Here is a 27,605-nt window from a genome sequence, read left to right on the forward strand (position 1 = left end):
AACTTTCAATTACCTACCATTAATCTCTAAGTCTTTTGTCTTTATCTGACTTTCACTTTAAAAAGTTTAACAAGGTAAAACAGAGTTATAAAATAGCTATAGTCGATATTTAAATCAAGTTCTAAACATTTAAAAAGTGAACAAGGCAACTATCAAGAAAGATCATTACCCACCTTTAAAAGCATGGCTAACATGGTAAGTAGGGCATCCACGTAACCATACATTTTGCCTTGTGAAAACAACAGAGTAGAACGATGCAGCAGTAACTTCAGCTCCTAAACAAATAAGCACACGATACTGAGTATGACAGAAAGCCTTTGCTATAAGTTTTTTGTTTGCACAGAAAAGTTTTGTCTTAGAAACCAAACCTTAAGAACATTTGCTTTATGATCTTTCACAATAATTAAGATCCAGTATTTTAGAAACCATAATTTACAATGCCTAATGAGTTGCTGAAACGTAAGACCCAATCATTTTTCAAAAACACTGAATTTAATACACTAAAACTTTTGGATATAAGCTGTAGAGACATCCTTAACTGAGGAGGAAGTTCTAAAATATAATCCACCAAGAAAAACTTCCTTCTACGTTACATGACCTACCTGCTGTGCAGCATTTGCATCTTGTGCTAAAGTATCTGGATCATACATTGGTTCCAGAGCTTCCAGAGCTTTCTCAGGACGGCCCAGCTGCTGCTGAAGGGTGGAAAGTGAAATCCTTGCATCCAGATGGAGGGGAGCCAGATCAACCACTTTGCCATAGCTCTCGGCAGCACGCTCCATATAGCCTAAGGCCTTTAAACATTCTAAGACGACGTTAAAATAAAGCATAAACGTGAACTACAGATTTGTAAGCTGGCCAAAATTATTTCTCCATTTTAAAAGAAATATTATAGCAATATAAAAAAAATTACAACAGGAAAGAAATGTATGCATATTTCTAGCACTTTAAAACAACTATCCCTTCTAATCTCTATCTATTGATCAATCTATCAATTTCTCTAACTAAATTCAAATTGCTACAAGGATGTGATCAGCATATACATATAATATGGGGCTCTGCTTTACTCACTTAGCATTATTCATTCAACATTTTCCCATGTCTTCACTGGCATTTTGAATGGTTATAATATTCAATTAAATTGATTATTTACTTAACCATATTATTTGACATTTAGGTTATTTCCAAATTTTTACTCTAATAAATAACACCACAGTAAACATCTTCATTTATATAAGCCAGAGTTCACAAATTGGCAGACCAATTTAACCTACAGATGTGTTTTGTTAGGCCACAGTGCTGTTAAAAACAATAAAGCGTCTACAATTTTAAAAATTAGGATTTTTATGAAATCCAAATTACTGGATTCTTTTGAAAAATCTGGATCTGGCGACAGTGGGCCCCCCACTCCCACATGGCACATGGGCCCATGTGAGAAACATGGCCTCCAGTTCTCACTCCGGCCCAGTCTTCTCACCCGCCTACTTTACTCATTTTTGTTAACCTGCCAGGCTCCTGAGTTTTGTGATCCCCAGTATAAACTACCTCCCCTCTCCTCACTCAATTATTTCCTCGGGTTAAGTTCTCAGAAGTGAGGTTACTGGGCCCTATCCTCAAACTTTATGCCAATCAATCACTAAGTCCTATCATTTGAACTTGAAAACACATCCCCATAAGCATTTCTTCTTTCCACTCTAACAGCCACAACACTAATGTAGGCCCTTTTCATCTCTTTCCTTTTTCACCGCAATTATCTCCTAAAATGGTATTTTGCTTCCAATTGCTTTCTCAAATCTCCAGTTTCTCAAATCTCTCCTGACCATCACCTTCAGGTTAAACTTCAATAATAAAGAAAGACTACTAAATAGGGATGGATCGTGATGAAGGCATTTCTCATAATTTGTCATTTTTCACTTTCAAAGATATTTTGTTATTATGCTACAAGCATTCGATTCCTCTAATGATCTTTCTTATATACTGACCCCAAAGTTCTTTATGATTTTTAGATCATTCTGAGATTTTACCTTCTACTCATCTCAAGCTACAGAGGCTTAAAATGGAAACAGCATTTATCAGCATCATGATCATAATCAAAGAGGATTTGTAAAGTACTATTAACGACAGGAGCAGTTTCAGTATCACAGCCTTAGGAAGGCAATAAAACTCAGGCTCCTTGCTCATATCTTTAAAATTCAAATACCACAAATAATGTAACTTCTTATGATGGTATTACATTTGTATGCATGTCCACTCATCCAAACAGTAAAGTGCAATCTTAATCAATAAGTGCTTTCTTTGCCATTTCATATCTGTAATCTGTCTCAAAATATCCCAAAATGTCAATTAATGCTTCTCTAGAGAGAACTTTCTGCCATTACGTAATATTTTAAGAAAATATTAGAACTTTCTGCCATCATACACTATTTTAAGCAAAGACTATTCAAATTTTAATGCTTTTATGTGAATAGGAAATCCTATTAGAATATTTTTAGCTTTCATAAATTTCTTTAAGAGATTTAGTTTTTTTCTTAAGCTATTTTTCCTACTGTAAATGATTTATTTCAGATTACTGTGGATTTAGATAAAATGAAATAAAATGATACATAAAACCCAATCTTGAGCATATTTGTGGCTCAAAGAACACTGAAAATACATTAATTGTTTTCTCAAAATAATAAATATAAACCCATAAAAACTCTTCAAAAATTAGATTGTACCCCAAGTCTGACAAGCTATTACTAGAAGCCAGAGCCTATGGTTAAGACAGGTAAAAGACAGGTATTTAAGGTATTTTAACAGGGACATGTTAGTCCTTCTCCTTCACTGTGGTACTATTAGGGGAATCATTCTTCCAAAGCCTTGGTGAGGGGAAACCACTTAGTGATATACCAAGACAATTTAAAATACTGACTTTCAAAAAACTGCCCTGAAACCAGAAATATTTTCACTAAGACATTAATATTTTAATTTTTTTAATTTAATTTTATTTATTTATTTTTTCCCCCCAAAGCCCCAGCAAATAGTTGCATGTCATAGCCGCACGTCCTTCCAGTTGCTGTATGTGGGACGTGGCCCCAGCATGGCCAGAGAAGCGGTGCGCCGGTGCGCGCCCAGGATCCGAACCCAGGCTGCCAGCAGTGGAGCGCGTGCACTTCACCGCTAAGCCACAGGGCCGGCCCAAGACATTAATATTTTATAATAATTATTACCACCTTGGGAAAGTAATTTCTTGCCTGCTTATATGATTAAAACTTCTCCTTCCCACAAAAACGTATTACCTGCATGCCGAAGCCAAACTACTGCGAGGTTGTATCTTTCCGAGCAGACCAGCGCACTAAGGAGGGGAAGTGCAGAATTATATTCACCAACATCCAGAAACGCTTCAGCAACATCTAGATAGAGGTCTCCCATATCTTCAGGATTCTGTTCCACTAGTGTTGTCAAGAGAGGCTAGAGCCCAAAATAAAAGCTTGAAGTCAAACGTTCATTACAAATATGCTTATCTATGTATATTTCTCTTTTTAACAAATCAGTTATCTGAGGCAAACCTAAAAGGAGCAAGGCTTAATAAAAACAGCTTTAAATAATCATTTTTCTATTCGTTTCTATATCTCTATTAAAAAGAACTCATACTGTCATCATTCACTCATTTAACACACTACTTTTTTAAATTTTAAATTGTCATTCCATCAAATATGTCAGTATTTTCCTTTTTTTGTTTTTGCAGGGAAAGATTCGCTCTGAGCTGAGATCTGTTGCCCATCTTACTCTTTTTTTTCCCCTCCTCAAAGCCCAGTACATAGTGGTATATCCTAGTTCTAGGTCCTTCCAGTTCTATGTGAGCCGCCACCAGAATGGCAACCGACAGATGGGTGGTGTGGTTCTGTGACCGGGAAGCAAACCCGGGCCGCCACAGGGGTCAACACACTATTTTTGAAGGCCTGTTCTAAGGCAGGCATTGCAGGAGTTAAGACAACACTGATCTGCTGTGCTCTCTTCTAACCAGTCAAACATCCCCATGCCTCAGGGCTTCTGTGTTTGCCGATGTTTCTGGAAAGCTGCTCCCTCAGATATCCACGTGGCTTACTTCCCCACTTCCTTCAAGTCATTATCCAAATGTCACTTCTCAGGGAGGCCTTTCCTGATCACCCTATTTAAAACTGCAACTCCTCCCATCCCCAATATTCCCTATTTTTCGCTGTTTGATTTTTCTCCAGAGCACTTATCACCAACTAACATCCTATATTTTATGTATTTATTTATTATCTATCTAATCCCATTAGAACAAAAGATCCACGAGGGCGGGAATTTGTATGTTTTATTCAATACATTACCCTTGGGCCGGCTCCGTGGCTTAGCGGTTAAGTGTACGTGCTCTGCTACTTGCGGCCGGGGTTCGGATCCCGGGCACGCACTGACGCACTGCTTCTCCCGCCGTGCTGAGGCCGCGTCCCACATACAGCAACTAGAAGGATGTGCAACTATGACATGCAACTATCTACTGGGGCTTTGGGGATAAAAAAAGGAGGAGGATTGGCAATGGATGTTAGCTCAGAGTGGGTCTTCCTCAGCAAAAAGAGGAGGATTAGCACGGATGTTAGCTCAGGGCTGATCTTCCTCACAAAAAAAAAAAAAAAAACATTATCCTAAGTCGGCAACACAGATGTCCAGTATATGTTTTTATTCAATGAAATACTTAATCTCAGGTCAGCAAAAGAGAACAGCTGTCAAAAATTACCAATTGTCTAAAGGCCCAATCTCAAATTCTGATCTCTGGACTGTTCTCATTTTAAAAGAAAAACAAATTATTATAAATCCAGTTCCAAAACAATTTTACCTATTATAAGACAATCACACAAAAATAAAGTTGATGCTTATGGTCAGTTCCTCATTATTAAGAAATGTGAAATCTAGGGTCAACTTAAAATTTATCATCTAATGGAAACAGTGTGGATTTGATCTGAAGTATCTCAAGTACAGATCTTGATGTTACTTACATTTAGTGGTTCGAGGATGCTGAGATGTACAAGGCAGACCATCAACTTCACCATGATATCTATTGGCACACCATCAGGTATAGTGCAGGTAACATTCTCACCTGCTGTGGATTAGAGAGACAAAAAGTAACTCCTACATGCAAGCTTAGAATGTGCAGCAAATGAAGCCAACTGTACCTTCTATGTAAGATCTCATTTACTTCATTCAAAGCAAACAATTTGATAGTCAAGTCTAAGTTTGGCCAACTCTAGTACTAGGTTCTTATACGTCCTTAGTCTGTCCTTTGGTAGCAATTATCCTTCCTATTCTTTTCCTAATACCTTATCCACTTATCCAAAACCTATATAAACTCCCACACTGTCTATCAAAACTACAAAGAACTAAAAGGACAAGGACATATGAACTCTCTTTTTTCTTCTTGAATTCAAGTCTTTTTTGTCTTTACTACAAAGAGGCTGAGAAAGGGATAAAAAATAATTCTGTGCTTGAGTTTGAAGTAGCATTTTATGTGAATGCTTAAGTTTGAAGTAGAATTTTTTTTTTTGAGGAAGATTGGCCCTGCGCTAACATCTATTGCCAATCTTCCTCTTTTTCTTCTTTTTTTCCTCCCCAAAGCCCCAGTACATAGTTGTGTATCATAGTCATAGATTTGTAGCTCTTCTATATGGGACGATGCCAGCATGGCTTGATGAGCGGTGAGTAGGTCCGTGTGCAGGATCCAAACCAGCGAACCCTGGGCCACTGAAGCAGAACATGCAAGCTTAAACGCTATGCCACCGGGCCAGTTCCAGAAGTAGAATTTTTTCAATGCTTAAGTTTGAAGGAAATTAGTACAGAGCATTTTAAGTGTTTTTTGAAAAGTAAATTGCTTTAGTTCTAAAGGCTTTTGATAAGCTGTTCAGTAATCCATTCTTTAGAACCAAATCCATTCACATAGAACCAAAAAGACTCTGAGTCAATGAGAAATGCCATGTTTAAATGGACATATTGAGAAATAAAAAGAACTGAAAACAATTTTTTTTTAAAGATTACCCGTGAGTGAATACTCACAAGAAAAAGTGAAATCATTCTTAGGAAACAATGCTTCTTGGGAAAACTTGTTATGAGAACATTAACTATCAATTTCAAAATGCCACATTATGAACAAGAGAGGATTATACACTCTTTCCTATGCAGAGGAAACTATAACCTTTATTCTCTTCTGGAGTGCCTTCTTCTGTAGTTTTTTTTTCTAGCACGATTCCAGAAAAATCCGTAATTACCTAAAAGAATGGGGACAAAAAAAGGAAATAATACAATAGGTATGTGTGAAAAACCTTTTCACAATGCAAAGATTTGTACAGTTAATTCAAATAATCCTTACAACATACAAACGGGCTATAAAAAGCAACAGTAAATCTCTTTAAAATAAGAAACCACTGTGATACATTAACATTTTTATATCATGTTAATAAATGCTTAACTGAAGATATATAATTCCTCTGTAACAAACCAATCTACTTTTCCAAACAGATTAACAACTGAATCACAGCAATTAGTCTGGCTGCTGAGTCCTGCTACCCTGAAGTACAGACATACCTGGCACCTGTGATAATGGCAATAGCTTTTATCATATGATGACTACATTTTATATTTCATATGGAATTACTATAGAATCTAGAAATCTAGGGCCAGCCCCGTGGCTTAGCGGTTAAGTGCGTGCTCTCCGCTGCCGGCGGCCCGGGTTCGGATCCCGGGTGCGCACCGAGGCACCGCTCCTCCAGCCATGCTGAGGCTGCGTCCCACATACAGCAACTAGAAGGATGTGCAGCTATGACACACAACTATGTACTGGGGCTTTGGGGGAAAAATAAATAAATAAAATCTTTAAAAAAAAAAGAATCTAGAAATCTGTTTCCATACAGACTTTAAATACATAATTTAGAACATAAGTAATATATATAACTAAAATGAGGAACTGTCAATTTGTAAGAATTTCTAGAACACAGAAATGTGTTCAAAACCTAACCGAGAAACACTTAAGTGTTCCTACCTCCAAAGCTTTGTCATACTGTTTGTTAGAAATGTGTAGTTCAGCTGCTATGTTAACATCTTCCATAGAGACTAGGCCTTGGTGTTTCGAGAAAGCTTCTTCAATTATGTTAATAGCTGAAGTAACATCATTGGCTTCATAGTAACTCCTAAAAAAATAAATGGCAAAATGGATGACTGCTTATTTAATTCAGAATATAAAATTCATTTCCTTGCTTAGGCCCTCTAACTATTAATTATGATTTTCATTTTCTTGACATTTGGGAGGAGAAAAACACTCTTCTTTAAAATCATAATCAGGGCCGGCTCCGTGGTTTAGCGGTTAAGTGCGCGCGCTCTGATGCTGGCGGCCCGGGTTCGGATCCCGGGAGGCGCCTCGAGGCACCACTTCTCCCTCCAACGCGAGGCCGAGTCCCACGTACAGCAACTGGAAGGATGTGAACCTATGACGTACAACTATCTACTGGGGCTTTGGGGGGAAAAAACTGAATAAATAAAATCTTAAAAAAAAAAAATAAAAAAAAATAAAAAAAAATAAAATCATAATCAGTGCTGATCAATGAGAAAAATGTGCAACCTCAGTATAACGATGTCTTAATGTCAAGCATCTCCTTCTCCCAAAGCTGCCTCATATCATTCCAGTTCATTCCCCCTGTAACCCAATACCAACAATGCCTCACTACCTCAATGGGTTCTACAAAGCATTGATCCTACCACTTATTCACTGTCTCTGCACCCCTCCTGTCCTCACTTTGCCCTTCTCCATGGTCCAACATTATAATTACTCCCTTGCACATCTCCTCAATTCTCCTGCCCTTCTCTGCCTTTATCAAAATCATCAGATAAAACTTCAACCCTGGTTAATCCAAATACGCCTACTCTTCACCATCAGCTGCCCAGCTGACCATGCTGACTGGATTCACTCTAAATTAATGCCCACCAGCCTCAAGATGGCCCAGGTGCTGATCAGCAATCTTACTGGTTACCTAGTCCAGTACTTTTCAAACTTGAATGTGCATACAAATCATCTGGGAAGCTTATAAAAAGGCATATTCTGATCCAGTAGTGCTGGGGCAGGGTTGAGATTCTACATTTGTGACAAGCTCCCAGGTGATGAAAATGCTGCTGGTCTGTGGGGTAGCAAGGTCCCAAGGACCTAGACAACTATTTCACATCTTCCCTCCAAACCTCCAACACTCTCCCATCCTCACTCTCAGCTGATGACCTTGCTTCTTATTTTACAAAGAGAATCAAATCAGACATCCCACATATTCCCAACACATCTACCAACTTACCTATACCCACAGCCATATCTTCTGCCTTCTCCTTTTATCATAAGGCCAACCCCCCAGTAGATCCCAGTCCCTCCAACCTACTCAAAAACATCACTCAAGCAATTGTCCTTTCTCTCATGAATCTTCAGTATGTCCCTCAGTTGTGGACCATTCCCCTCTAAGTATAAATACACTCTAATTTTTCCCAATTTAAAAATTATCTCTTACCCCTACAATCCATTCCAATTACCTCCCCATTCTTCTGCTCCCCTTATAAATTTCTCCAAAAAGTTGCCTATCCCTCAAGACCCCCATCTCCAATGTCAATACTCAGTCCTCATTTTACGTAATCTATCTGCAGTATTTCACACAGATGATCATCCCTCCTCCTCAAAGTGCTTCCGTCAATAAAACTCTCAAATATCATGTTCTGTGAGTCTCCTCCTCCTTCACTGCCCATTTCCTTTCCATCTCCCTGCCGTTTCCTGCTCATCTTCCTGACTTCTAAACACTGTAGTGCTTCAGGGTTTAGTCCTCAGAACTCTCCCCTTCTTGTCTCTCTCTGTCTCTCTCACACACACACTTGTATACACACACACTCCACCTCATATCCAATACATCAGAAAATCTTGAAAGTTCAGCCTTTGAAATACACCCAGAATCTGACTACTGCTCACCACCTCCTGCTGCTTTTACCCTGGTCCAAGCTACCGTTATCCCTTCCATGGATTATCACAAACTTTCCTAACTGTTCTCTCTGCTTCTGCCCCCACCATTCCTTAATCTCTTCTCAAAAGAGCAGCTAGAATTGATGCCTTTAAAGTTTAAGTCAGATCATGTCATTTTGCTACTTAAAACCATCCAGTGGCCTCCAAACTCATTCAGAGTAAAAGCCAAAGCCTTACACTGGCCCACATGGGCCGGCCGAGGGATCTTTTCCGCTACCTCTCTGACATTACCCCCTGCTCCGTCTCCTGAGCATAACTCTGCACTGCCATTCCCTTTGCCTGCGATACTCTTCCCTAATATCTGCTCCCACATCTCCTTCAGTCACTTTCAGGTCAGCATGACCATAACATAAGGAATGACGTCCTTCTCTGGTCACCCTGTTGAAAATAACACACTCCTATTCTTCTACTTCCTATCCTCCTCCCTTGTTTCATTTTTCTTCACATCACTTATCAACATCTGGTATACTATATATTTAGTTGTTTATTTGCTTATTTCCTGTCTCCCCCAACTAGAATGTAAGCTCCACAAGGGCAGGGAATTTTAAAATTCCTTCAATACTGGATCTCCTGGTGCCTTGCACAGTGCCGAGCACATAATTTATATTCAATAAATATTTCTGGAAGGAAAGTAGGGACCAAGAGAAAGCCTAATCAATCAGAAGTTGTAGTAACAGAATTCTATGTAGGAAAGACCTCTTTGGCAGTGGCAGAACCGTTCATCACCAATCTTTCCCAAACAAAAAGATTATAAATAATACAAGTGGAAAACACATTTACTATCATAGGCCATCTAATAGTTCACAGAGTAGAAGCCTATTTGGCTAACCATTATGATAGCTAGAGAGTTGACTAACAACAGCAAATAACCTGGGAAGATCCTCAATGCTTATTGTATGCATCAGGGATCAATTTAGGGTTGCCTTGCCTCAAACTTCCTAAAAATGCTTCCAGTATTCCTACATAGCCCATCCTTAAGCATAGGGGGTGATTTCACACCTAAGCATCTTCATGACAATGGCCACGGAATTAACAGGGTTAACCCTAAAATACCCAGATTTAGATGGTTACTCCTCGGCTGAAATACTATAATAATAGACAACCCTAGAACAGAAAGCATACCACAAGACATTTCAGGCCCAGAATGTTTCTTGCTTTGTTTTGCTGTACAGCACATCAGAGAAATAAATGCAGTTGGGTACATTATTTTAGAATAAAATATATACCACAGTCAGTAGCATGTGCCAACTATAAAGAAAATTTTTCATCTTAAAATGTTATTCTAGTACTGACTCTAGATAAAATGATTACAGAAGATCTTAGATGACGAACATTTCATTAGCACGTTTGCAATAAATAATTTAAAATAATATTACTACAAATGTACAAAATTTCAACTAAGTTACAGAAACCGGGAACCTAGTCAACCTTTCAGAACATGCTCCATTTTTAAGGTTCTGAGCACTTGAAAGGTAATTGTATATACAAATTTTTCTAAGCAATCACACAGTTGACTGAGAAACAGAAAAGTACTGAAAAGAAAAACCCAACTCTAAATTTAAGCACAATATAAAATACAGGAAGCAAAATAATTCCTTGAACCTCAATAAAAAGTATATTCTACCTCAAATACGTGCTTTGATTTCTAAAATAAGACAATTAATAAGAGCATTTAAATATATTTCATTCCAAACTTACTTAGCCATATCTCTAGTCAATTGCATAAATCGTTCTCCATCAGACGGAGACAAGAGGTTTAAAATACGCCTATAACCATCCATTGCCATCTTATGATCTCCCATCTGTTCATAAAGGCTTGATCGCTCCCACAGATAACGGACATTAGTAGGTTCATATTTAAGAGCTAAAAAGAAAAAAAGAATATAAATTATAGATTTATCAGAAAAAGGGGTTCATGGTATGTGGGTGTGACCCATCCTCTTTTCACAAAATTTAATAAACACTCTAAACAAATTCTCCAATGGAACCAAGCAGGTTATTTTGGAATAAATCTACCTTCACAGGAACTCTTGACTAGGTCTGACCTAAGACCAGATAGAACCTGAATCTCCATACTCATCTTCATTTGATCACCCTAGTCTGATATTAACCCTCAAGGAACAGCTTAGAACCAACATTGATCTTGGTGGAAACTGAAGGTACTGTTCTTCTACCAACTTTTGTGGTATATTAGCTCACAGTATAAATAAAGTTACTGATAAACATGAAAACAGAGGGGTCCCAAATACTTACCTCTGATTTAATAGAATATAAGAAATAAATACATTACAGCTAATGTCACCTCAGAGTAGCAAGTACAATTATCTCACCTCAGAGTAGCAAGTACAATTATCAAAAAACCTACTATGTAACATTTTATCAAATAAAATGAAAAAAACATTTTAATTACCTTTTGTGTAGCAAAAAATAGCCTGCTTAATGTTGTCTTGTTCCAGAGACATTTCTGCCAATCTAACCCATTCTTCAGTGTCACTGGGATTTAAATGTGCAGCAATCAACTCAAACTGCAGTGATTTCTCCATGTCACCTTGGTCCTCATATATCATGGCAAGCGTAGAGAATGGCTCATAAGCAAGAGGAGCTAAAAAGATTTAAAAAAACAAAGTCCATTTGCTGAGGGATGAGGCTTGAGCTTGAGTCAATCCCATGGTTCAAATTATGAATCCTTTTTTTAATACTTAAACTCTTTAACTATCTCTAGCAGAATTACACAAACTACTTAATGGAATTTAGAATAAACATTAGATTATATTTGCTTTATTTTATTTTCATACATTTTTGGCCTTTTTTTTTTTGGTGAGGAAGATCAGCCCTGAGCTAACATCTGCCAATCCTCCTCTTTTTTTTTTTTGCTGAGGAAGACCGGCCCTGGGCTAACATCTGTGCCCATCTTCCTCCACTTTATATGGGATGCCGCCACAGCATGGCCTGACAAGCGGTGCACCGGTGCACGCCCAGGATCCAAAGCCAGGTCGCCAGCAGCAGAGCGTGCGCACTTAACTGCTATGCCACGGGGCCGGCCCCCATTTTTGGCATTTTTAAACCATACGTTTCTCTAAGCAAAGTGTAGTTTCATGAAAAACCCTACTCTCCACCATGCCCCCATCATGAAAATCCCCCTCTGCTAAAGGTAAACATGGCTCAATAACTCAGCAAGTTCATCCCAATGAGCATCAGCCACATCAGTGCAGTTGAATGTTCATGATCTGGCTCCCACACCAAGGAGTATGGGATGAATGAATAGAGGATACCTAAGCAGCCCCTAAACCCAAGATATCAAAGTGAATGGTTAATCTGCATTTCTGAAATAGTGTTTCTGAAATGAAGTTCTAAGATTATAAGGGATTAAAATCAAAGACAACTGGCAAAAACAAACTGAAATAAAGGAATAGATAATATCAGAAAGTAGGAACCATACAAAATATCCTGAAGGAAAAAGTTTAGTTAAACTTATTTTTGATGGAGTAATAAAGAAAAAGCAGTGACCCCAAATTATCCTAATAAATCATCCAGGAAACTTATAACAAGACTTCTAAAAGGACCCTACTCTAAATAAAAAGAAATGCCAAAATATTGAAAAGATAAATTAAAAGTTCACTATATCACAACTATTCAAGCCACTATGCAGGGCATCATTTGGCAACACATCAGGAAAGCAAAATATTAAACACAAGGAATTAGTTAAAAAATCACCTCTGAAGATATCCTTCAATATGCCAAGACCTGCAGTTTAATCGAAGATGACAGGTATAAACTGTGTCTTTCATCAAAAAGTAGATTAAAATAATCTAGCACAGTCTGATCTGGAAAACGGAAGAAAAAAAGACCACTCTCGCTTCAAGTGATTTTAACATAACGTGTTTGCCATCTTTATAAAAGACTAAGACTACAAAAGCCTAAAACCCCTAAGATGAAACATTAAAAAACAAACAAATAAAAACAAGAATTAAACCTGTAAGAGTACAATAAATATTAATGATATTTCATTGACTCATACTCTGTGATTTTCATTTTCTTGGTAATGACTTCTACTCAACGTGAAGTGGCAAATCACTGTTATCACAATCAACTCCAAGCTTCTGAATATATTTTCCAAACAGTACAGTGAAGTGCTCCTCCATTTTTAAAAGTCAGACTACTAAACTACTATTGTCAATAATTCCACAGAAAATACCTTGTCTTATGATTTCCATGCACATCAATATTGCCTCTTCACGTTCTCCTCGAGCAAAGCGAATGTTGGCTTCACCCATGAGACCTCTCAGAGCTCTGGGAAGTTTACTCCGAGGCCTTTTCTCCTGTACAGAACAAATAAGACATTTAGATTAAAATATAGTAATGTCTTAGATTTCAATTCCAATCACATTAATAAATACAGACCATAATGAAACTAAAATTTTTCTTTAAAACTTTTCCATCTTTTAAGTTCAGAACTAAAGACTTTGGCTGTAATTATAACTGACTCATTAACATTAAAGTCTATATTTCAGGAAAAAGTCTAAAACTCAACCGCAGAAAATAGCAGAAATTATTCTATGATACTCGCCAAAAAGGAGTACTTCAGAAAATTGAAAAAAAAAAAAAACTTCCTCCAGTAGAAAGTTCAAAGCACAGTAAAATACATAAAGAAAGCAAAAAGCAAAGTAGCCAGGAATTACTAAACTACATTAGAATTATAACAAATGTAGGACTGGATGCTGCAAAATGGATTTAGATGCCAGGAGACTTACTGTGATGTAATCTACTGAAGATCCTCCTTTTTGCAAATTTATCTACTCAGAATGAACTTGGCTAAAAAAATATGAAGTTACAATGGGCACCTTTTAATAGCAAAACTACAGTACCTTTTGACACATGCAATAATTAAGGTTTTACATTAAAAAAATCTCTAAAATGAAACATAAACCAGTAAGAGCAGTTGTCTCATAGTATTTCCTTTCTTACAATTTGAATTCTTTCAGAATATAGGTATAATTTAAAGATTTCTTTTTCAATTACTATGTCACATTTTTACATTCTGTTTATAAATACCAAAATAAGGAACACTTTACTTTCATCATCTTCTTGGTTTCACGATTGAGAACCATCTCCAGCACAAACACATCGCCTGCAGTGGGTGGCTCAGGTGTTTCTTCCTCCTCCTCCTCCTCCTCCTCTTCTTCTTCCTCCTCTTCCTCCTCATCATCTTCATTCTCTCCAAGCATGGAAGCAAAGACTTTGTGAACGGACTTACTGACTCCATCCGACGTTTCTCCTGAAGAAAGACATGTTGAGGTTGCAAAAAAACCAACCAAAGAAAAAACCTTTAGAACACTTGGTAGTCGAAAGAAAAAAAAACAATATTCTCTGGAATATAAATTTCTACCCTAGCAATACCAAACTTGAAAGTGAAAAACTGACAAATGACCTGTCCCAAAAACAACCCAAAGAAGAAAGCTGTCATAAAGCCATGTATATTACTCTGTAGGAGGTGCAGACTCATCCTTCAGGCCTCAGACATACAGGTAAAATGAAGTGGGAAATCAGAAGCACACACAGCAACAGTTAAAAGCAGAGAGGAAAAAAATAAAAGAATTGTAAGACGCAGACCTATGAATTAAAGTCTCGTGGTACAGAACGAGAGGGTACAGCATGGTGGTTAAAGGTGAGGCCTCTAGAGCCAAGCTGCCTGGTTTCAAACTTCATCTCCATCTCTCGCTAGCTGTGTGATCTTGGGCAAATCCCTGAAGCTCTCTGTGCCTCAGTTTCCTCATTTGTAAAAAGGGGTTAATAATAACGTCTGCCTTATAGGGCTACTCTGAGGATGAGATGGGTTTTTATATATATGTGCTTAAAATAATGCCCAGTATAAAGTAAGAGCTTAATAAATGCTATTATTAATATTAAAATAGTATTATTATTTCAGGAACAAAATAACATGACATACTTCATTTGTATCTGAGGATACCACTATAGTATGATGATCTTGAATGATCAAGAAAAGGTTAAGTTTAGAAGCCAATTTTTCTTTTAAAGCAGAGACATGTAACATATTTTAGAAAAGTTCCAACAAAACAGTTAAAATTAAAAAATATATATATATGTTTGTGTTCAAAAATCCTTAAGCTTATTCACTTATGTGAAATACCTCAAACCCCAAAGATGCTAGATAATTAAGACAGCATGTTTAATGAAGAACAGAATTAAAAAAACACACTTTCTGAGCAACGAATAAGTAATTATTATTATTATGAAGTCATAGTGATCATCTTTAAGAATTCTGAACATCCAAAATAAATAAGAAAAGAAATGTGTAAAGTAAAACTCTACCAATCAATAAAATTTATTACAGTAACAGAAAAAAAAGGAGAAAAATCATACGATCATCTTGATAGCTACAGAGAAGAATTTGATAAAATCTAACACCCATTCCTAATAAAAATTCTTAGTCAACTAGAAATAGAAAGAAATCTCTTTAATCTGATAAAGAGTATCTACAAAAAAATTTCCAGTTAACGGTGAATTATTCAAAGTTACTGGGAATGAGACAAGTGTGCCTGTTATCACCACTCTTCTCAACATTTTACTGGAGGTCCTAGCTAATGTGATAAGGGAAGAGAAATAAAAAGCATAAAGATGGCAAGGAAGAAATAAAATTGTCATTATTCACAGATGACATGATTATGTACATAGAAGATCCAAAAGAAACCACATACAAACTGTCAGAATACATGAATTTAGCAGGGTTCCTGGATATAAGGTCAATATACAAAAGTTAATTGTAGTTTTTCTATCAGCAACAATGAACTGAAAATGAAATTAAAAGAAGGCCCTATTTGCATGGTGTGTAGGAAAGGCGCTCAAGAACAAGAATTAGCAGTAGTATTCTCTGCAATGTACAGGAGGGAAAAGACAATGACTCCAGTGGCCAAATATTCTAATTAGCAGACTTCACCAAAGCCTGTTCAAAACTGACCCCTTCTTCTGCTCTGAATATATGCTCACACTCACCAAGGGTCTTGGTCAAGTTTTGGCACAATTCCTTTCTGAGAAATTGGGAGCTTTTATACCTTAAAAGCACTGATAGGATTGTTTGAGCTGAGGCAATCTAGTCCGTGTGCGCCTGGCTGCTCGTGATGAGCCAGAATGGGATTCAATTAATCCCTTCTTTCAGGTAGAGCCTGCTGGCCACCCCTCAGGGGCAGCGTTAGGCAAGAGGGCTGGCAGGCAGCCAGTGCTGCCGGCTACTACAGTGGCACTTCAAAGACCACTGATGATGGAAGGGCTGCTCCTCCCCACGGCAGCTAAGGAAGGACCCACAGGTTGTCAGAACAACTTCAGCCCCCTTTTCCACCCCACTTGCCTGGCAAGGTAAGAAACTGTAACCCCAATTTTCTCTCCTCTACGCCTTTTCTTCCCCACTTGGTCCAAGGTGGCAGGAATAAAGCTTATTTGTTTTCTGTCCACCCTATTATGTTTTCTCTGTGTAAAGCCTTATTTGTTTAGAGGGAAAAGAATCAGCCTCTATTTCTACCCGCTAGGACTAGAAAGTTTAATTTAGTTCTCAATCAGACCCCACACACGAAGCTACATTCTAATTGATAGTTCAGCATCCCAGGTAACTTGATATGCGTAAATGGATACCATGAACTACTATCAATATTCTGATCACTAAAAAGGTATATAGACCACTGGAAATTAATAAATTTGCATCACAGTCCATAAATTAGGCTCTGATGAGTTAAATTAGTTGGGTGCACTAACCAAATTTAATATCTGGACATGCAGAGCTGACGACTGGATCTTGGAATGAGGTGGCATGCGGAGATAACCATGCTGGGTGTGAGGTCCCATCTGGGCAGTCAACTGGCTTTCCACTCTGACATTTCTCCCTTTTCTCCTAAACTAAAGCAGTGGTTTGGAAGCCACTTTGTATAGAAGTATAATTCATTACAATTTTAGGGAGTATAGTCTGGAAGTAATTAGTAACCAACTGAGAGGGCCAATTTAAAAAATAATGACTCTGGGCCTGCCAGTGGCGCAAGCGGTTAAGTACGCGTGCTCAGCTGCAGCGGCCCGGGGTTCGCCGGTTCGGATCCCAGGCGCATGCCGACGCACTGCTTGGCAAGCCATGCTGTGACCGGCATCCCATATAAAGTGGAGAAAGATGGGCACGGATGTTAGCCCAGAGCCAGTCTTCCTCAGCAAAAAAAGAGGAAGATTGGCAGATGTTAGCACAGGGCTGATCGCCTCAAAAAAATAAAAAAATAAAAAAAATTTCTTTAAAAAAAAAAATAAAAATAATGACTCTAAAAAGGCTCCCAAACAAATACTGATGTCAATTTTAAACACTTTTCCACAAAAATAACCCACAAAAACAACCATCACCATATTCAATAACTCAACATTTATTGAGCATCTATTATATACCAAGCACTATGCTCCTGATAAACCAGGTAATCAACAACAGAATATCAATGCAATGGAAAGATGTTTTCACTGAAACATTAGGTAGTTGTGACATTTAACGCAGGTAGCAAATGATCTAACATACCTTCATTGACATCTTCTTCCCGGGATTTTGAAGAGTCAATTCCCGAGGATGACGGAACTTCAAGGTCATTTGGATTTTCTTCTGCTGATAACTTTCCTCTCTCCTGAAGACTCTGGGATTGAAAATTAATTAATGATTGAAAAACTACCGCAGATTTAGCTCTCTCCAGTTGAGAACAGGGCATTTGCCTCATGTTCTATTTCTACAAAACTTGAGCTCTGCGCACGTATACAGCATGTGGAATCTAAGTTTCAATATTGTCAAAGCGTTTCAGAGAACTTAGGTCTCATTCTGCAGCCTGAATCAGTCATTTGTAAAAAATAATATATAACATCTTGATGATTTCAGTAATCTACATCGTCTCCTAGCTTTTTAATTGAAAATAGATGGGGCAGTGTGTCACGTGAATTAGGAAAGAATCCACCAGCTAATTTCAAAAGGTGCAATTCTCTTATTTTCCCTCAGACTTCAGATAAGTGAGAAGATACGGAAAGTTCGGATATTTCTTCCTAAGTATGAAAAAATACGTATGAGTTAAGATTTTATCAGACAAGAAAATTCTTTTGTTTGGTGGAAGAAAGCATCACACCATCGGCAGACCCCGCAGAAATGGCAGCTCAAACCCCTCGGTTCAGAACTAGAGAAACGAAGGCCTGAAGAAGGGAGGTGAGGTGCCCAAAGCCACAAGACGACTTAGGGGCAAAGCTAGGACTCGAAGCAGATAGCCCCACTCCCAGCTCCACTCCCCGCTGCCCCATCTAACCCGCCAGCGCTAAGCTGCCCTCCAGTAACATCCACTGTTTGGCAAAAGGCACAGAGCAGCGGTTCCCAGGGGACAGAAGCCTCTCGGTGGGGAAGTGTTTGTCAGACGAGCTTAGCCCAGGGCTGAGGCGAGAAGCGGGGTTTCGGTGAGAAGGGGAAGAAAGTGCCGGGAGCCCCGGCCCCCAGGGCAGCGGACGGGGTCCCCCGGGTCCCCCATCTCTCTAAGTGCACTAGGGCGACGACACAGTGAGGAGCGTCCTGGCCCAGCGTCTCCTCACTTTCTTCTCGCGAGTTTTTCTCTCTTCTCTCCGCCTTTCGAACTCCTCGAAAGAGATCTTCCCCTCCAGGTAGTCGATGAGCTCGGGGCTGAACCCCGACATGTCTGCAGGCCCGGATATGCAGCCGCAGGAACCGCAACAGAACCGGGGAGAGCAGCGCCTCCCACACTTGACTCCGCGCCGGAGCGCCGAGAGCAGGAACCAGCGTCCTCCCGGCAAACGGGCCCGGCCTGCGCCGCAGCCGCCCCGCTCGGGTTCCGCGGCAGCCTCTGGCCCGGCTCCTCCCGGGGGCGGAGCCTCGGTGCGCCCGGCCCGCGCCCGCCGCCCTGCGCAGGCCTCCTGCCTGACGTTATTAGTGAGTTGAGAAGAAACGTGCTTTCAAGAAATTGTCTTTCATCTAAATAATTTCCCTCAATTCTCCACTAAGATTCTCACTCCCTGTCCACTTCCTTTTCTGAATGTTTGTTCTTTAAATTAGGTTGATCTTTGCTGTAGTGATTTTTTTTCTTAATTTAACCGGTTGCTCTCCCCCGTGCATGTTGCACTTTCCGGGTCTCCCCTGCCACGGAAAGCTGGAGTCCTGCCCCAGTTTACGCTCTAGATCTCCTCTCCTCCCATCAGTGGCACCATCTGTTCTCCCGTCTTCACAACCCTCAAACTCGCCCTTTCCTCAGGCTCCTTCTCAGTCTGTAAATAGGTTTATCTGGACTTCATGTTCCACCTCTAACTCCCACCCAAGTTTTCTTTTTTTTTTTTTGTGAGGAAGATCAGCCCTGAGCTAACATCCGTGCTAATCCTCCTCTTTTTGCTGAGGAAGACTGGCTCTGAGCTAACATCTATTGCCAATCCTACTCCTTGTTCTCCCCAAAGCCCCAGTAGATAGTTGTATGTCATAGCTGCACATCCTTCTAGTTGCTGTATGTGGGACGGGGCCTCAGCATGGCCAGAGAAGCAGTGCGTTGGTGCGCGCCCGGGATCTGAACCCAGGCCGCCAGTAGCGGAGTGCGGGCACTTAACTGGTAAGCCACGGGCCGGCCCAGTTTTCTTCTTTTCTTAATGGTCAAACTTTTAGAAAGCATCAAACGCTTGATATGGTTACCCAACTCTGTTGCCCGTTTACTATAGGCCATGTGCTGTCATATGCATATTTCAAAATAATCCTTAAAAATGGATGTTGTTATTCCTTAATGACAAAGTCCTGTACCTAATAAGTAGTAGGGCCAGAATTAGAATCCTGGTCTGACTCCAAATCCCATATTTGGAATTAATATGATATACTGCCCCCACCCCATGCCCCCGTGGAACTATTTTTCACCTCCTGCGGTTTATATTTTACCTTGTATTCTATTTCTCTGCTGTTCGATTCTGGAGACACTAGCTGTCAACGTCTTGAGAACAGCACTACCTGATGCACCTTTGTGAACTCTCCTCTGTAGCCTAGTAATCTGTGCTCAAAACACACTTATGAATTAAATTGGATGGAACTGGAAGTGCCTTGAGAATGGGCCAGGGAGTTGAGGTATGGGGAATGCAGCTCCATACGCAACTAAGGCTGGAGACGAGTTCCAGGGAGCCGATCACCTGGCCATCGGTGCCTCTTCAGGACAGCAGACAATCGCCGTGAGGATAAGCAACAGTAGGATGGCAGAACCAGGGGCCGGGACCTGCAAGAGGCGGGCTTGAGGTGAGAGAAAAATTTCACAGCTAGAAGTCATCCCCTTTCTCATGACGAAGGCTCCTCAGGGCCCTACCTGGGTGTAAAATATGGGGGGTTAGTGGGGTGGGGTGCATTAAGGTAATCCTCAGAAATCACTTATAGGAAAACCCTCCCCTGAGTTTCTCCAGACAGTCAGGGAGTGCCATCTGAGAGGAACTCAAGAGTCTAGTCCTAACTCTCCTAGGGGAAAAGAAGGGACTCAAAGGGGAGAAAGAAGATCACCTGGTAAGGAGAACGCTGTCCTAGACCCAGATGGCTTAGACCAGCTCGTTTTATTACTGGCTGCCTGGAATATGGCGATACCAATTGTGAAGACATAGATTCATGTGGAGAATCGGGAGCAGGGAGCAAGGGGTGGAAGGATAGTTTCTCCGCCATGGAACACGTTGATGACATGAAGGTTCATTTATGGTCAGATTGTAGCAACATATCCTGACATTGTAATCTTTCTGTTTTTCTTTTCTCCACTTACTTTAAGTGATTTGTCCCCTGGTGAGTCAGAGGCGTCCGCATTACCCTGAGATGATGTGGAACTGTTACAGCAGTAATGAAAATAGCAAGAAGAAACTTTTCAGACTTTCAGACTGATTTCTGAGTATCAAAATGGAAAGTCTGAAGAACACAGAACATTGCATTTGCGCCATGACGATAGAATTAAGAGTACCCGAGGAAGAGATGACTCCATCCTTTCTCCTTGTCAAGGGGAAGAGGGCTGTGACCCTTTTGGGGAGACAGTTTTTCCACAGTTCTCTCACTTTCCTGAAAAAGCTTGTGAGAGCTTTCATTCTGAACTGTCTTTTCAAGGATGTCTGCAGAACAAACAGCCTTGAAAGACAGAGATATTGTCTGCCTCCAGGGCAGTGGGCAGATTTGTTCTCTGACGAGTATAACAAAAGTAATATTTCCCCCTGGGGCAAAGGTTGGCCATGTTTCCTAGTAGCTCCCTTAGAGGAGTGGGGGTTTCCTAAGTTTGGGGTTCCTCAGCTCTGGCACAAACTTACTTGCGCACTACATACACCTGGAGCCACCTCCACGTGGCCCCCATGATACTTGGGGAAAGAGGAGAACCAATGTGAATGTAAAACTCGCGCTGCCCGCAGCGCCGTGGGTGATAGAGTCTGCCATCCCGGCCCGGGGAGGCTCAGGTGTCTGCCAGGATCTGTGAAGCTGTACAGGCTAGCGTGTAGCTGGCGAGGAGAGGAAAACCTCACATTCTTAACGGTTCTTGACCCCCCAGGTCTGGGATAGGGGACAAGAGGCGATGTCCTGGGGATGGGGAATGGGGTCCTCATCAGAGGAGCAGAGTCAGTGCTGAGAGGCTGTCAAGGACCTATGTAGAGAAGTACCACGGATCCCTTGAGAGCCCAGATCACCTGCAGACCATTTATTTTCATTGGAGGAACACTACACTTCTGTTTTCCTAGCAATGGTTCTCAGCCAAGAGCAAGATCACTTCCCCAGTGGGCTGTTAGAGACGTGTGTGGGGAGGTGTTGGTCGTCAAAATAATAGGGCAGTGGTGGGGAAACTACTAATAGACGGTGTCTGGGTACCAGGTGTGCTACATGATCACACACAGTGAAGACTTGTCCTTCCCCAACTGCCAATAGCATCATCCTTAAGAAACTCTAGTCACTGTGGAGAGTAGGCCTTCCATCAAAAGCCACCTGCCAATTGTGAGGAGTTTTCCAGCAGAAGGATGCATGGCCCTGCCCTGAGACTTTGCAAGCTCATAGTTAACAGTCCCGTGTGGATGCCCTTCCTTTTCAAAGGCCCTGAAGCTTATAAGCATTCCCTTTGTGAAGGTCTTGACTCTAGAGCAGGGTGGTGAAAAGGAAAATGAAAACCAGGCACTGTATTTGAGTGGAACTGGACAGTGATGGAACACTCCCTACCACTCTACTGTTTAGCTGAATAAGCTATATTTTTTATGGGGAATAGCTGATTAATAATTACATTTTTTAAAAGCTTAAAAAAATTCTTAACATTAACTACAAGCATCTTCCATTACTGTGAATAATAGCAGAATGGCACCCATTTACCTCAACCCAACAAGTATTTATTGAACACTTGCTACATGCTAGTCATTGTGCTAGTTGCTGGAGAAAGAAAAATGGCTTAGATATGATCTCTGCTCACAGAGACCTACCAACCCTCCAGGGAAAACACACACACACACACACACACACACACACACAACTAACGACAACAGAACATATTAAACTAGACACAGAATCTGTTCTTACATAAATATTTTATTGTTGATATTCAGTATCAATCATCCACAAAAAAGCCACAGGAAACTATTTTGGAATGTACAGACTAGTGTTATTAGGACGCTGATGTTTGCTCCTAGTACAATGTTCCTTTTGCAGGAATCACAGAGAAAATGATGCAGCTCTCCATAAAGATACAGGAAAAGTAGCTATTCCAAAAGAGAATATGAGAATCAGAATAATTTGGCCCAAGCTGGGGTGGGCAGCAAGAGTGGGTTGTAAAAGGAGAAAATCCACCCATTTCTACTCTCCTTTCTTGAGGAAGTCGTGTGCGGGAGAGCCAGAGCTGAGGCATGGCTAGGATACTTGGGAGCACAAGGTCCACCTCTGGACATAGTGGCAAAGAACATCTCCCAGGGACCCTGGCAACTCCTAGAATCTCATGTTTCTTTGCTTTCCATTTCAACTTAATTGTGGCTATTTATCACTTTCCCTGTGTATGAAACTAAGCTTGTGAGGTCTTTCAATAGCATATGCTAAAAGTGAGAATGCATCTTTTTTTAGGAAAAAGACAAATTTTAAACCCAAATCCCTGTTACATATAATAAACTAAAGTAAAAATGAGCAACATTCCTTTCAAATGAAAATATTGATTGATAAAAGGTAATAAAAATACAAGACAAGGTTAAAAGGAAGCAATTCAGAAGCTCATCATTTCTTTGGACTTTATGGTGTTTTTGTAACTCTTGCAAATATATGCAGTGCTCTACATCGATATTTATGGTTAAAAAGTGAGGAAAAAACACGAAAAATACACACATAAGTCACATATGTGCCAAAGCTCAAGCTATTTATATGTAAATCTGGAAATGCTGAATAAAATCATTACAAACTGACAAATAAAAATGGAGGGGGAAAACACACACAAAAGTTTAGCCATGACCATTGTTGACTTTTTCTAATGAGATGCTTCATCTCTAGTTTTAAAATAGCCAGACACCTGAAAGAACAAGAAAATGTTATCAGGAAATAGAAAATGAAGACCACACTGTTAACACAAAGATCCAAAGATAAACATATTTCACTGAAAAATGTTTTTGTCTTCATTTTCTGATCAGAGATGTTAGGAAAGGAGAGCTCGTAATTATGAAATATTCTCCAAATCAGAAGCTGCCCTTCTTCCACAAAGTTGAATAATTCCCATTACATTACAACACCACCAACTGGCTGCTTTCTGTTTCCCGCCATACCCATGACCTCATTCCATGCTCACGTGAAAGTATGTATTCAGTGTTTTCTCTGACACTTTCTATGAGTTAGAGATTAGTATCTGCAATTTATAGTTGAAAAATCTAAGGATTAGAGGCAACTTGTATGCAATACAGTCTCATACTGAAGTAGGTACTGCGGTGTTAACAAGTATTCTCTGTTTTAGTGTCTGCTACCCTAGGGCCTAAGTGTGAAAAATAGTCAAGGGAACCCTTCACTAACATCCTTTTGTTTATCCTATTTTATTTTCTCATCGTAGGACAGTTTTCAAGTGCATATGCCACATGGTAAATTGCATCTTCTTATTAGAATCACAGTCATTATTTTTAAAAAATCATCACATTTAAAAGAACTAATAATCAAAATCCCTTCACAAACATAATGAAGTGCAACAATTGTATGCTTTCTCACAATTTCATCCGTATGCTTGTGGAAGAATGGGAGTGGGTTTTTTTTTAAATAATTTTATTTATTTATTTTTCTCCCAAAGCCCCAGTAGATAGTTGTGTGTCATAGCTGCACATCCTTCTAGTTGCTGTCTGTGGGACTCGGCCTCAGCATGGCCGGACAAGCGGTGCGTCGGTGCGCACCCGGGATCCGAACTGGGCCGCCAGTAGTGGAGCAGCGCACTTAACCGCTAAGCCACAGGGCCTGCCCGGGAGTAGATTTTAATTATGATTCATTTCCCTTTATTACTCAGCAGAACAAAAAGCTAATAGACGAGAATCATAATGTATTTTCTTGGAATGCACCATACCTGTTCCTTTCTAAACGGTAGGTGTTTATTTGATAGGAATGCTAAAGTAATAAGAATAATAAAATTCAAATCTTAAACATAAATAAATTTCTATTTTTTCTATGATAAAAATGCCATCTTTACTAATATTCTACTTCTTTTTTCTCTAGGTGAGGAAGTTTAAGCTCAAATATATGCTTAATACTTTCTCCCAAAGAAAACCATTCTTTTAACTTTTACTTTCCATGTAATCCAACTGCACAATTTGACATATTTCTTTATATATGATTTCCACATAACTTAGCTACATTATTCCACATAACGTAGCTGAAAAAAGATACAGGTAAAAGTGTGTATTTCATTATATTTAATAATCCTACTAAGAGTGATAATTTGACTACTTTAATGTATCTCTCCCCAGAAAACTATGCTAAAAAAACATAACTGTCATTTGTTTTTAAAAACAGACCGTAAAATACCTGAACCAAATCCGAATATTAACAGCGATGAGTATCATCAAAACTGAGCACTTATTTATATGAGGAAATAAAATCATTTCTCAAATAAATACTTTCAAAATCTCTTTATGACTTTATGACTGAGTTGTATGTTTGGACAGATCCTGGGAACAAAGCAATCAGTTTTACCTGCGCTCAGAAGAAACTTCAGCCTTTGAGGTAATTGAGAAGGGAGTTTTTCTGTTCTTCGTAATCTGCAAATGCGGATGCAATAAGTTCTGCCCGGAAAGAGAAGGGTCTGGGATTCTCATTCATGGAGAAAGTATTTGGAAACCTCCCAAGATCAAGACCTCTTCCCTTAAAATATGCCTGAAGGGTTCTGAAAAACTGAATAGAGAAAAAAAATGTTCAATGCCATATATAAATTAAACACCAAAAATACTCAAAGATGAATATTTTCCCCCTGAATTGACTTTAGGGCTAATCTAGGAGGCAGGAGGTGGAAAACTCAGAAACAGAAGTACCAATTTTGGCTACTTCTTCTCCCCTCTACTGTCCTCCACCATGCCTTCCTTCTGACATTTCAACCCTTAACAAGATAATTCACCATTCTTGGTGGAAAGCGAGAGGGATGTCCATTATTAACAGCACCACCGTCAGAAGGTTCATTGTGCATCTCTGGGTGCCAAGGTCGGGGACTTTAAATTGAACTCCACAGTGATCAGAGCTTGGTGCCTCCCCTCACTGACAGTGACATAGACCCCCATCACTGCCTTCTGCAAGAGTTTCTTTTCAGACATGGGGTTTTCAGCTTTCCTCTAGGAAATGAATACATAGAAGCTGTGCAAAGTGCTATCTGATTGTTTTAATCCTATATGGTTAGGTTTCACATCATTTTCTTTAGGAAAACTATATTTTGAAATAGTAATGTCAGCATGTTTATTTATTTGGCTTTTTTGTGTGTGTGTGAGGAAGATCAGCCCTGAGCTAACATCCATACCAATCCTCTTTTTGCTGAGGAAGACTGGCCCTGAGCTAACATCCATGCCGATCTTTCTCCACTTTAGGTGGGACACCGCCACAGCATGGCCTGACAAGCGGTGCATCGGTGCGAGCCCGGGTTCTGAACCCGGACCGCCAGCAACAGAGCGCGCGCACTTAACTGCTACGCCATGGGGCTGGCCCCTGGCATATTTTTTAAAAGAGAATTTTTACTGATATTCTGAATTCTATTTCCTAGATGCCTTTATGTTGAAAATAATGCCTAGTGAATTGACAAGAATACAGGTAAACTTTCTGTTTTTGCAATTGAGCTTTGCAAGTGTTGGTTATATGAGACTCTGTTTTATTATCAGTTCAACCTAGGCAGTACAATGAGCACTTCCGTGTTACATTCCTGACTTTGTATGTGTATTAGAAATCAAGGCTATAAAGTCCATGTGTATATAAGACCATTTACAAATGTAGTGTGCTATGTGTGTATAAGATCATTTCTAAATATAAATTTGTTTCTCCTTACAGAAACAAATGTAGATTGGCCAGAGGAACAATAGGATGCCAGCCACTAGGCTAGCAAAACTCTTGTCCGGTCCTGTTGGGGAATCTTCTCAGCCCTTGGTAGGTCCTCTCTACTGTGCGATAGCAGACTACAGTGAGCATGAATCCAGCCTGCAGCCCAGCGTGTCCCAGTGTATGTTCTTACCAGCTCACGGTTTCTGGGGTTGTTGAGTGACTTCCATTTCTCTTCATTTCTCAGCGTGGCTCCATGCACAAGCCCAAGTAGCACCAGGGCAACACACAGCAGCAGGAATGCTTTGGGCATGGTGGAATGAAGCTGAGTGAAAGGAAGGACCAGGGAAATGTCGATGGTCACCGAGAAAGAGAGAGAGAGAGAGAAGGGAGGGCAAAAGTAGAAAAGAGAAAGAGGAAACATTGTTAAGGCAAGACAAGGAAGAAGAAATAGTATATTGGTTCACCTGAATTTTGCAGCCCGTTTTTTCCGGGTTCATTTGCAAGTGAGGCCCCCCAAAATCCAGTTGATGGCTTAAAGGAGTCCATGATGATGACAGCATTATACAGTGATAAGCAAAGCAATTATGAATACAACCTAGAAAGTCTGAGTATGCCTTTTCATCTTTGAAAAAGATGCACTTTGTCTCCAAATGCACTTTGTCTTAAAACAAAAAAAAGAAGCTAACCTTAAATTACTTATGTGTTAGCAGTCTCAAAAAAAAGAGAAAAAAATATATACCCTAAACTGAGAAATGCACCTTACACACAGGTCTGAGACAGACACACCATACCAGCATAAATAGAGACTGTCTCCCACTCAAAGGTGTGAAATGGACACGAAACACACAGAAAGGGCTAATTAAGCTTACCAGGAGTTTGGCTTTGGCTGGCGCCAGTTGGTTACCTTGCCTACAATCTGCAAGGTGATTCATGGCTACTTATAACCAGTGGATCGGCTGTAGGTGGGAGTCATTGACGTGAGCAAGGGGAATTCAAAAATAATGATTCCATTTTCATCCATGGCACAAAGACCCTTGAGCATCACTTCTTCAAGCTTCTTCAGGGTAACGGTGA

The 27,605-nt window shown here is 39.9% G+C and overlaps 2 protein-coding genes across 3 annotated transcripts in view; both read right to left on the reverse strand.

Moving 5' to 3' along the window:
* GTF3C3 (general transcription factor IIIC subunit 3) overlaps nt 1–18,833 on the reverse strand; it is a 31,757-nt gene extending 12,924 nt beyond the window's left edge. The window contains exons 1-12 of one of the 2 annotated variants that reach the window (XM_087435535.1): nt 18,626–18,833; nt 17,586–17,697; nt 14,104–14,306; nt 13,227–13,350; nt 11,442–11,633; nt 10,730–10,895; nt 7,031–7,178; nt 6,188–6,260; nt 4,998–5,098; nt 3,279–3,450; nt 603–805; nt 174–275 (exon numbers count right to left, since the gene is read on the reverse strand). In XM_087435535.1, coding sequence (XP_087291661.1) covers nt 174–275; nt 603–805; nt 3,279–3,450; nt 4,998–5,098; nt 6,188–6,260; nt 7,031–7,178; nt 10,730–10,895; nt 11,442–11,633; nt 13,227–13,350; nt 14,104–14,306; nt 17,586–17,697; nt 18,626–18,727 — 1,698 coding nt within the window. In that variant the 5' untranslated portion in view covers nt 18,728–18,833. Of the gene's footprint in view, nt 1–173; nt 276–602; nt 806–3,278; nt 3,451–4,997; nt 5,102–6,187; nt 6,261–7,030; nt 7,179–10,729; nt 10,896–11,441; nt 11,634–13,226; nt 13,351–14,103; nt 14,307–17,585; nt 17,698–18,625 lie in introns of both variants that reach the window. The other variant, XM_004426755.3, reaches the window with a different exon arrangement.
* A 6,379-nt stretch (nt 18,834–25,212) lies between these two features.
* On the reverse strand, nt 25,213–26,952 carry C9H2orf66 (chromosome 9 C2orf66 homolog). Its single transcript, XM_004426861.3, has 2 exons — nt 26,722–26,952; nt 25,213–25,406 (listed from the first exon to the last, which is right to left on the reverse strand). The coding sequence occupies exons 1-2, from the start codon at nt 26,950–26,952 to the stop codon at nt 25,227–25,229; spliced, it is 411 nt and encodes a 136-aa protein (XP_004426918.2). The 3' UTR covers nt 25,213–25,226.
* Nucleotides 26,953–27,605: the final 653 nt, after the last annotated feature.

This window comes from Ceratotherium simum, chromosome 9, assembly GCF_057802395.1.
Source record: "Ceratotherium simum simum isolate JZ-2026a chromosome 9, ASM5780239v1, whole genome shotgun sequence".
Taxonomy (NCBI): domain Eukaryota; kingdom Metazoa; phylum Chordata; class Mammalia; order Perissodactyla; family Rhinocerotidae; genus Ceratotherium; species Ceratotherium simum.

Coding starts and splice junctions, on each gene's coding strand:
- C9H2orf66 (XM_004426861.3), bottom strand. CDS start 26,952: ATGTTTCCTCTTTCTCTTTTCTACTTTTGCCCTCCCTTCTCTCTCTCT. Junction 25,407..26,721: donor ACCCCAGAAACCGTGAGCTG/GTAAGAACATAC, acceptor TTCTCTATTCAG/TTTTTCAGAACCCTTCAGGC.